We start from the raw sequence: 12,154 nt of genomic DNA, 5'->3' as shown, positions 1-12,154 counted from the left end.
CAGAGAGGTGAAAGTGGTGGGTGGCTGGGTGGATGGCTATGAGAGGATGGAGGTATGGAAATAGAAAAAAGGAGAGGGAAGGGACTAAGAGCTCAGTGTTTCTCTGTAGCTGTATTCAGAGCAGTATGGCACCACTGCAGCATTTCACTGGCTTGGCCGTCCCAGAAACAGATCCTCCACTCCCTCCCTCTCTCCGCCTCTCATCTCACCTCCCTCCTTTGCCTCCTGTCATCTCTCCTCCCCTAGCTCCTGTCATCCCCCCACCTGCTCCCCTGACCGCTCATCCCTTCTTTCCTCCTGTACCCATCCTGTCTTTCCTTTCCTTTAACTTCTCTTCCGCTGACCCACATCCTCCACTCCTGATCCTAAATGTTCTCTTCTTCTCTCTTTAGTGCAACATTCTCTCTTGCTTTGCCTTCCTTCTTTACACACATCCAAGGTCACCCTGTCCAGTGGCAGGTGTGTGAGCATGTGCTCACATGTGACTGTGTGGCAGTGTGCATATGCAAAGATGGATGTGTTGATTTATCACTGTATATGTGTATGCATCTCATTCTGCCTCTTTTGCCGTGTGCATATATCATGGATTTACTAAGAATTCATCTACATATTTGCCTACACATACCTTGCTGTGTAAAGGCAGAGGATGTCTCTCACTATGTATCAGTGCAACCCACACATACTCGAACTTGGAAATGACATTAAATTCCAAACGATGTATCATCTGACAACATGTGGGTGTGTGCAAGCTGGGGAGGTCAAGGATCCATCGCGTCTGTTTGGATAGTTCTGAAAAAAAGGAGAAAAAACAGGAAATAAAATCTCGAAAGTGGTAAGGAGCATGCATAATACACATCATCAGTGTTTTATTTATGTTTATTCATCTTTTATTTTTTTCTTGGGTCAAACATCAAATGTGTTTGCATTTTTTGTTTGTTTGTTTTTTATAAGACTGAATGGTGTAATTAACACCAATGATCATTATCATTGTGTGATAATTAAATATTAATCTGTGAAAATGTGTCAGACTCTAGAAAATGGAATTCTTTAATGTAGTGAAGATAAAATCATGTATCAGCAGACTTAATAGTGTTTTTGCTTACATTTAAATGTGCAGAATGTTGCCTTCCTCAACCTTATATCAGTTTTCCCGAGCAATAACAACAGTTTAAATAATCAAAATCAAAGTAAAGAAGAACAAATACACAGACATTTGAAGATGTTCTTAAACATGTCAACATGTTGTGGTGTTTTGTCTGTGAATATTCACTTGCAGCCAAAGAGTACAGTGGGCGGGATGAGTCTGTTATGACTGTAGCTTATTTTGTGTATGACTAATCTGATTCATTTATAATTTTCTTCAGGATGTTAGATGTGATTGTGGGGTACACAAGGAGTGCTAGCAATTTACAGATGACGAACAGTTCCATTTGCAAGGCTGCAGTGCCGCAAAAAAGTAGTCTCGCTCTTTCAGCTTAATGTTATGATGGCAGGTAAAGGCCAGTAGACTTGGCATGAGGCAGAGGCAAAATTTGTTGCTTGCTTACGTTTTACTTACATCACTAAGTGAAGTGGGAAATTATACTGGGTGTAGAAATTGTTATGAGAAATGGCCCTGTGTGGCTCTGACGTTAGTGACAATATTATTAATGTGTTTGTTGATTGGTAGGGAAGACATGAATCTTGTGAATGAGGCCAGGCTGTACATTTCAACTACAACTTGTCGCAGTGGTCCTTCGCTGAGTTGGGTTGAAGGCCGGGCTTAGATTATTGAAAGGTATGCTATGGTCAGGTAATGCCTTGGTGCATCCATGTTTTGTAACATGGTGTTAAGAAGACCCTTTATACATTGCAAGCAAACAATCAGGCATAAACACAATCCTATGATAGGCTCCACCCTTTCTGTAGTTGACTGTCAGTATTGCTACACTCAAATAAAGTCCAATAACACCACAATTCAATTAGAGGGAATTAGAATAAATATTTTTATTAAACCATGACATTAACACATTTAACCACAATACACACTCAAAATTATGCAAAGTCATTTTCTGCAACACTTTATTTAACAGAATTCTTTTACATTTTAACACACATATTTACTCACTTTGCTCACCTGAATATTTTTTTTATATCAATAGGTAGTTTGTTCCAAACTTTTATGGCAAACAAAAGAAAACAAAATCACAAACTCGAGGGTTAAAACTTTATTTTGCAATGTTATGATCGCCTATTTTTTACAGATGAGACACCACTGTGCATCACTCTGTTTGAGTCAGAACACATGATGTGTCGCACATGAACAAGTATCAAATAGCCTAGTATGTTCATTAATCAACTGTGATAAATCAAATATACATATAAAATATTGCAAGTTTTAAACTATTTGATTTACTAACTAATTTACTGTTAAATCTCCAAAAATATATATTTCTTGTTGCATAAAGAAAAGCTAATTAATTAATAAACATTATACAAATGTATGTCAGGTACAGATTTTTGTCTTCCGTAATAATAAAACTATGAAAGCTAAAGTGCAGTAAATGAAGGCTTCTTTTTTGGAAACAGCTGTATTGGTTGAACTTTAATGAGGAGGCCTGCAGATATAAGTGATATGTCAAGCAAATCTAAAGGAGACACAGGTCACACACATATGGAAGCGCTGCATAATTATTGTATGCCCATAAACCTATTTTTGTTTGACATTTTAAATGGGTCCATTTTGCACAAAGATCATGTTCTCACTTCTTTCTGGCATTTTGCACGCAAGTATCTGGGGGGTCCTTCTGACCTTTTCTAGCCAAAGCCACCATCAGTAAGCTTGGTGGAGTTTTGTCTTTGTCAGGCAACAAACAGGCAATATGGGTTTTGTCCAAATTTGTACGAGAAAAAGTCTTGTTCAAATTGAAGATCTTGCTTAGGAACCATTCCAATAGATCACCTAAAACTTTGAATCAAAATCTTGAGATGATCTAAAAATCGAAAAAAGTGCTAATACCAAAAGCTTGTCAGTCGTTGCTATCTTCAAGTGAATTGCTACCATGTGAACTGTGGACACTATGCTCGCACATACTGATTTTATTGGGGGATAAAAACCTGAAAACTCTTTACAAAAAATTCCACTGTAGTGATATTTTGATGACAAACTCAACACTGCTGCTGTGAAACTCAAGTATAGGGAAGAGAGCCACTGGAAGCAAAATGCGATTGCCAACACAGATATAAAGTTGAACCATGAAATGAGAGAAGCATGAAAGTGGAGACATGAGCAAATGATGTAGTGAAGTATGTGGTATGGGTGAAACACCCACCCCGTGACTGACTCGGAGACCTTCTTGAGCAAAGGCTGACTCAGCCGTTCTGTGCTGGGCGCATGTGTGTGTGTGCATCTATGTGGCAGCAGACATCACCCAGTACCCCTCACCCCCACTCGCTATCCCCTCCTTCTCTCGCTCGCTCTCTCTTCACCTCTACCTCTGCAGTACCTCATTTCTCCCTGTGCCGGCACGGGAAACACGCATACTTTCTGCTTTTCTGCCTGCTGGCTCTCCTCCAGCATCCTTCTGTGCCTCTTGTGTGTTCTCCTCCCCCTCCAGCCTATGTCTCCCCCCCACCCATGGGGTTTGTTGGCCAGCCTGGTTACCTGACTATTCCTGCTGCTGTTAAAGGAGTGGAGCGGTCTGACACAACGCTGCTACCCTGGTGCCGCTCTGCCTCGCTACTCCTCTATGCCTTTCGCCTCACACTCTGCTTTGCTGGATAATTACCACTGTGTCTGCCAGAGACAGCGACAGAGGACAGGAGAGGAGGGAGGCAAAGAAACAGAGAGGCTGCACTCTTTGTTCAACTGCTGCATTCTTCAGTCTTTCCTTTCCTCTGCTTCCCCGGGCTGCAGGAGAGCAGTGCAAGGAACAACTTGATGTGAGAAAGCTCCCTAAAGGAATTTTATCCTTCTCTCTTTTGCGCTTCCTCATTCTGTTCATTCCTGGGACAGAGTGCAGAGGAGGAGAGAAGAGGGAGGGACTGAGAGCAAGACTCTGCCTTCAGCTGCACAGCTCAGTGTCCCACCTTGGTCCAGAGGCACATAAGTCAAACACTCACAGTGACTGGCAGACAAGGAGACAGACTGACAGAGACACACATTGTATACATATAGACAGGCAGAGAAGAACAGAGACAGACAGGTGGCGTAGGTGTCATGGCGTCAGTGGACAGCACTGGTTCAAGTGTCTCTGGTCGACTGAGATCAGGGGATCTACTTCACGCTGGTCTGGCAGTTGCACTGCTGCTTGGTGAGTTACACTTATCTCTGTACCTTTAAGTGCCATGTCATTCCACTCTTTTCAAACATGTCTCTGGATGGGGCTATCCCTTTAATTGCCTATACATTTTAACTTGTTTCTGTGCCCTTTAGACCTTCTTCATTTGCTCCTTTTGCTCGCTTTTTCTTATTTATTATGTCTGAGTGGGTGGTACAGCCCTCTTACAGTAAATCAATACCTTTTTTTGGTTATTCTATATCTGCTATATCTACATCTGCTGCTCTGTCGCATCTGCTTCAGCGCTCATGTTTAATCATTATCTTTCCATACCCAAACACTACAATGTATGGTGCTGTCACAGGAGATGTTTAATTGTTAAACAATCAGGCCAACAATACAAACCTTTGACTTAGATCAGTTTCATGTTGTAGGGTTGCTGCTGGACTGTTTGAGTAACTGACACTTCGCACTTTGAAATTCTACTTTAAACATAGCCTTCATATAGGAGAAAATAAAACAAATAATTAACTTTTGGTTTTCAAAGTAAAGAAAAACAAGCTATAGTTTATCTACATGCATGCCTGTGTGAACATAGCATTACTGGTAATGACGTAGTGGTGCAGTGATGATCTGTGCTTTTGCTCGTACCCTCCCTGATTTTGTTGTAGTGCCCAATAGTGCCCCCACATCCAAAAATCCCCCCCTGGCTCTCAGTTGTTTGGAAAGTTGAGCACCATTGAGTTTTATGAAAGAAAAATGGGACTAGTATGTGTCCAGTATTGCAATATTAGTGTCGGCTTTAGATAACCGACAAGTAAGATTAGAATGCATCTTATCTTTCCGCTTTTTAAAATGTGTTTTAGATTAAAAAAAACAAAAAACAAACAGCACTTTGTTGTTTCAATTTTGTTTTGTTTTATTTTTTGGCAAATATTTGGGCTTTTTATGTTTTCCAACCAAACATCAGGGGTAAATATTAAAACAAATAACTTTAGTTCAATAACACATGTAATTTTGCATTTTGGTAAAGTTATTGACTAAATTATTCAAGAGTCCATGAGTCCAGGTTAGCGGCAGCACCAAGACCAAATCATCACTTGTCCCAGTAGGGTCAAATTTGGTCATAGCATATCACATACTGAAAACATGCGAACACACTTCTGACTAGCTAACACAATGCAACATTAGTTCACTTTAAAGGGATTAAACAATAGTTTAGTTCTTTTGAATAGATATGATAAATATATGTACCAGAAACTTTTAACAAAATATTCATTTAAGAAAGAGGAACAAATACAGGCAATATACATACTTCATTTACATCATAGTTCGCATACACAAAAAATAGTTGTAAAGCACAATTTTACAATTATTCATCTTATACATCTTATTCATATTCATTTGTTTCTTGTTGTATTTCATTGTCAGTACACATATTTCCAAATGAAATTGTTGAGTGTTGTGGAAAGTCATACTGCACCAAATAACACTTTCTTAGTAAAATATTTTCCCAAAAATCTTGCTAAAACAGCATTGATCTGGTTGTTTTGTCTAAATTACCAGCTAAGTTCAGTGGAATTTCTCTGAAATCATTTTCTCATAAGTACATATTCTCAGACTGAATCCCACTGTCCCAGCAGACATTAGATACACCAACAGATAAGTACAGGCAAGGCTAACACAAATAAGAAAGAAGCATAAACTGTATAACAAATTATATTTTTTATCAGCAAATTCTTAAAGGATAGCCACAGCATTATAGAGCATTAACAGTCTGACTCAAGTGGTGGTGCGAGATTGGTTTACATTAAGTACCTGTAAATTTAAATAAAATAAGTTCAAATATCTTTTAACCCATAAGAGCCCGACCCATTTCCACACTCAGGAAAATTATGGGAGCAGTAAATCAGCAACATCAAGTTCAATCAACAAAATAGATTATATAAGAGGTGTCACCGTAGGTTCTTAAACATTAAAATATGTAACTCAATATCCCCAAAATACCTTCATTTTCACAAATGAATAGATTATAACTTAAATTTTAACTTAACATCATGACTCAACAACAGCCCGACAGTCCATATTCCAAGTTAGAAGAACACTTAAATTTCAATTCAAGGTCTACACTTATGAATAAATACTCTCATTTGACTATATCCTCCTGAGAACTGAGGAAAGAATCTTCCCATTGAACTATTTTTGGGATTTCCTTCCTCTTTGGAGCTAAAAGAGAGCACCCAAATGCACAAGATATCAATGGAAAGCCCAGGATGTCCTCTATTTAGTACATTAGGACTTATTATGATAGCTCAAATAAGTCACAAGATAGAGACCAAAAACAAATGTCCATTACAATGGACATAAATGGATGGGCTGGTTCTCTGGAGGATATGGCTTTAGTTCCATGGGTGAGTTTTAGTCATTCCCGTCTTTGCAGTTCCTTGGTTTGACCTCTGATTACTATGTTCACTTACATCATTAAATTCTCACCTCTATTTAAGAGATCCGGTTCATCTGTTATGAAAATGTCCACCTTAAATGCATTTTATCATTGTTAACATCTTATATATTCAGGATATGGTTATTTATCTAAATTGTGTCTGTATTGGAATGCTCAACTGTTTCTCTTATGTAATCAAGTAATACCTAAATCAAGTAATGTGCAAAGTATTACAGCAATATGTCACAACAAAACCTTTTGGCAACAGAGAATGAAGAGAATGAAGGCAGTGAAGCAAAGGTCCCAATAAAAGTCAGGTGTGAAATTAAGGAAAAATGTTTAACAGTAGGTTGTTCTCATTAACATCTCCGGATCTATATGAAAGTGTCATTCAGTATTAACAGACAGAAGCTGTTATTGCAGCAGGACCACAGACAAAACTTGGAATAATGACTTTTTTTGCAGAATAAAGACAATCTTCAGATATCTGTAACTTTTCAGCATGGAAGATGCAAAAGGTTGGAACAACTGTCATGCCAACTACTTTCATTTTTTCCATTTTCATTCACGCAAAATTATTCATCATCCTTTTTTGTGACGAATAAACAAAAGATACAGTAAAAAGCAAAATGATAGAGTGATCATGGTGTAACATAGTAATCATGTTAACATTTCTCCAGTACTGTGCCTGAAAATGCAGTTACTGCAGCATTGTTTGTATGAATATCACATTGCATATATTACCTGAAGTGAAAAACTGAAACTATCTTGTCCCACAATACCAGCAGCTCTGCCTATTAAGTAACTCAGCTGCTGGTGTAATTCTTTGCCCATTCACCTTGAAAAGGACATCTCACATGCCTCACCTCTCTCATATCCATTCCCCTGTTCTTTCCTTGTGACCCCTTTCCATCACTTCCTACACATTGTAACTCCTGCATTACCTACGCTTCCTTGTTCATACCCCCCTCTCCCACATTTCCCATCACTTCCCTGTATATATTGCAGAATAGTGTCCTCAGTCAGTTCTCTATGGGTTCTCTTAGAAATACATTAACTTTTCAATTACTGGCCTACTTAAAAAAAGAAGAAGAAGAAAAAACAGTCACCTTGACAGTCAGGCAAGGACACACACACACATACATGCACACAGACACATATGCACATACATGCACACACTCAGTTGCTTTTCAGACCTTCAGTATTACTGATATGTACACAAACACTTAAAGTAAGTGCATATATACAGTTCACATACATGCACATGCACACACATACACAGACACACACGTCACATAAAAAGATAACAGTGCATACATTACATAAGTGAATTGTACACTACTTCAGGATGTGAATCTGTGGGCGGTTTCAGGACAAACTGTTTATACAAAAAAAGAGGATAGTGAAGAGAAAAGTGATGTACAAAACCATGATAGTAGAGAGCAGTAAGGCCAAGGAGGTGTCAAGTTTATTTCTAAGCATGAGGAGGGGGCACCATATAATCCATTTGGAAACGTTTTTGGAAATGGATAACATCTTTTTTTTTCTCCACTAGAGCATTTTGTTTCACAGACTATTCACTGAAAATGTGCAACTAATTACTGATAGAGATAAATGTTTTTTTTCATTGTTGCAATTACCAAAGAGTTTAAAAGATCGTTCAATGTTCAAAACCTCTAAGCCTCTTAAAGTAGAAAATACAAACACACACACACACACACACACACACAACCCCGTTCAGCTATTTTACTGAGGACCTTCATTGACATAATGCTTTCCCTAGCCCCTTACCCTAACCCTAACCATTAAAAATGAATGCCTAACCCAAACCCTTACCCTAAACCTAATCATAACCTAATTGTAAAACTGACACTAAAACCACATTTTGAGCCTCAAAAATACCTTTAAATGCCTTCAAATTTGTGAGGACCGGGTTGTGTGACCTCACAAGTGACTGTTGGTTCTCACTAGTATAACAGAATGCAGATTTCGGTCCTCACAAAGATAGCTAGACAGGAACACACACACACACACATATGTTTCCATGTTCTTATTTAGGGATTGTCTCCCCCAGGAGCAACTTCTGAAAGCAACTAAGACAGAAAGATTGAGGGATAAAAGGAGTGAAAGCAGAATTGTCCAGACTGTCCAGTGCTATAAAAAAGTAAGTCAGGCTATTAAAACAGAGCAAAAGTGGAATCAGAAAACAAACAAGTTCAAAACTAAAAATGCTTGAGCTGAAAGTGGATGAGTCAGCATAACTGAAGAGTTAAATACCAGGTGCTACAAAAAAAATCAAGAAGAGCGGTTAGGACAAAAGCATATAGATGACCAAAAAAGCAAAGCCAAACAAACTGATGCTTCCTTGATGTATAAATATTTATTTGTAAGGTAGTGCACATATTTATTATAACCAATATGTGACTTGCAGAAGGAACTCTTTTAGTTAATTTCATCTGAAAAAATAAATAAATAAATAAAATACAGACAGAGGTTTGTGTCTGTGAAGGTTCTCAGTCATCCAGGTCATCGTAGTCAAAGGAGCTTGCAAAGAAAAGCGTCTGGACTTCTTTAAGTTGCTTGAAGACGTTTCACCTCTCATCCGAGAAGCTTCTTCAGTTCTAAGGTCAAATGGTGGAGAGTCCCAGATATAAACCTAGTGGGAGTATCCCCCCACAGAGGGACAAAAAGACCCCCTGATGATCCTCTAATCACCTGAGCCAAGGTGTGAAACTGGGTGTGGGTCCCAATCAGCCAGAGTTTCGGGTGTGTTCATTGTGAAACCTGGCCCCACCTTATCATGCGAATTCCTGAGGTCAGATGGCCCAGGATGTGAGTGGGCGTTAAGGCATCTGGGAAGGGATCTCAAAACTGGATTATAGATGGCAGAGAGTTGGTGTCATAAATCCCCGCCTCTGTTCAAAGATGGTCGCTCACAGTGGACATAGATGGCTTCTTTCACTCCTCTTTCAAACCAAAGAGGAGTGAGTGAAAGAGGAGTGAAAGAAGCCATCTATGTCCACTGTGAGCGACCATCTTTGAACAGGGTTTACGACACCAACTCTCTGCCATCTATAATCCAGTTTTGAGATCCCTTCCCAGATGCCTTAACGCCCACTCACATCCTGGGCCATCTGACCTCAGGAATTCGCATGATAAGGTGGGGCCAGGTTTCACAATGAACACACCCGAAACTCTGGCTGATTGGGACCCACACCCAGTTTCACACCTTGGCTCAGGCGATTAGAGGATCATCAGGGGGTCCTTTTGTCCCTCTGTGGGGGGTTACTCCCACTAGGTTTATATCTGGGACTCTCCACCATTTGACCTTAGAACTGAAGAAGCTTCTCGGATGAGAGGTGAAACGTCTTCAAGCAACTTAAAGAAGTCCAGACGCTTTTCTTTGCAAGCTCTTTTGACCACAGACAGAGGTTTATTTTTGTCTATGTATTTGCACTACTGGAACCCAATACTCTTCAGTGGGAGTTCCACCCACACTTACAATCCCTTGCTTGTATCATTAACCCTAAACGCTTACTTCAGCAATATCTTTCTTTTTATTTATATCATTTTACAAAAGCAGCTGATAAAAAAACAGAAAGAATGACAATTCAAATACTGAGTGTTTTTCCCAGTACGAATTAAAAGTTTCAGCTCCAGTAAGTCTTACTTGAAACAATCTTCTTACAACACTATTACTTTTTTTCTGAAAATGTTTTATTAGTTCTAGCCATACACAGCAAATCACCATTAATATACTTAATATAATACAAAATAAGTTGTGCTGTCTGTTGAATGAGTTCTATCCAAGTAACTTTTTCTATATATATTAAGAAAAGGTTATTTCACATTAATTGTATTTTTTTGTTTCATTAACCAGCCCCAGTGCCAGTGTTGTGATGATAACAATACAGCTGAAAAACAACTTTGTATCAATATTTCTGCTGTTGAATTTTTTTCCTCCAAATCACATTAATACCTTTTCTGATTTCTTTAACATTTGAATTGAAAAATGGTAAATGACAATGTGTGCCTAGAACACGTGATTTCAAGTAGTAAAATGATTTCATCCATATCCAGTAATATGAGGACTCAAGTGTTTGAGATTCTTGTGCTAACGCAGATTTATTCAAAGCATTCCAGAGCAGGTGATGCAAAATTCTTTTAAGCAAGTATACATACATGTCTATGTCTATGTGCCTCAGCAGAGGCATACATGTACTCTAACCTTGTCTGTACCTTGTCCAAGTGAAATGTGATCCTGAGCAGGTCAATGGGGAAGAGAGTATTTATAAATAGACCCCAAGTGTGTGAGAGAGAAACCAGAGCAACAATCTGAGAATTACACCAGCTGTCATTGCAAAACCCACATAACATGCCTGGCCATGTGAATTTAAGTCGCATGACTCTTATACTCTATTCATAAATTGGATTAGTTGGGTCTTGAAAAAATCAAAGGTTTTGATTGCTTAATTAGTTTGACCTGATGAACTAGAGAACAAATCTTTTCTCTTTAGAAATGGTACCAAAATTCTATGTTTCTTTTTTTTTTTTTTACATGTTTTTTTTTTACATTAAGACCAATAGAAGAGAGAGGTTTTACATAGAGGACATCATACAGTATAAATGTCATTTGGTAAAATTGTCAGTTGCTTCTGCAAAGTTGCATTTAGAACCTAACTTAATTTTTCAAAGCCTAAAGTTCGCCATAAAGTCCATAAAGTACACAAAAAAAGTAATCAGGGAGCATCTGGTCATTTTTTTCCCTGTGACAGCAATTTTAAATATATTAGGTTTAGACTCCATATTAAGATTTTTATTCACAATTTAATTTTAAAAGAAGAGAGACAGAATAGTGTTGCCTACTTGGCCACATTCTACTTTTACTTAAGTTAAATCATAATGAATTCATACATAATTAAGTCTCAATAAACTGATGCCACAACAAATAGGGGAGACCGGGGATAGTTGTAACGTGGGTCAGTTGTAACACTTCCAATTTCTCCAATCAGGGCTAAGTTTCAAATGATGTGACTCATCCTGTGCATGCCCAACTCAGTTGTGCTATCACATGTGAAAAATCAGCACATTTTGTCAAACACAAACAATTTAACACGAAAAAAAGTAATTTGTATGCCAAAAAGTACGTTTTTCTACTTTATTTCAATTTCTAATAGCATTATCTGCTTTGCAGTTAAACTCATCAAACTTAAATTATGTTATTTGTATGTCTATGGGGATATATTCTGTGTAAGTCTTTAATGCTAATGTTTTAGCCGTTGGCTGTAATATTAGCTAGTTCATGGCTATAGGAGTCTGGGTCAGTTGTAACAGCAACAGTCTGGGTCAGTTGTAACAATAACGCAGATGTTACAACTTACCACACTATTACTTTAACTTATATTAAACAAGTTGGGGCAACGACATCAGCAGAGAGAGGTTCACTGGTCGC

General features: G+C 38.3%; 1 protein-coding gene across 1 annotated transcript in view; it reads left to right on the top strand.

Moving 5' to 3' along the window:
* The first annotated feature begins 3,466 nt into the window (after nucleotides 1–3,466).
* Nucleotides 3,467–12,154, top strand: part of scn4ba (sodium channel, voltage-gated, type IV, beta a) — a 14,937-nt gene continuing 6,249 nt past the window's right edge. Inside the window, exon 1 of the mRNA XM_005751377.1 lies at nucleotides 3,467–4,292. Within this exon, the coding sequence (XP_005751434.1) occupies nucleotides 4,199–4,292 (94 nt within the window). The 5' untranslated portion in view covers nucleotides 3,467–4,198. The remainder of the gene's footprint in view (nucleotides 4,293–12,154) is intronic.

This window comes from Pundamilia nyererei, unplaced genomic scaffold (genome assembly GCF_000239375.1).
Source record: "Pundamilia nyererei isolate P.nyererei 1_Seehausen unplaced genomic scaffold, PunNye1.0 scaffold00308, whole genome shotgun sequence".
NCBI lineage: Eukaryota > Metazoa > Chordata > Actinopteri > Cichliformes > Cichlidae > Pundamilia > Pundamilia nyererei.
Note: the sequence above shows the minus strand (reverse complement) of the source record. Positions and strands in the feature narration are given on the sequence as shown.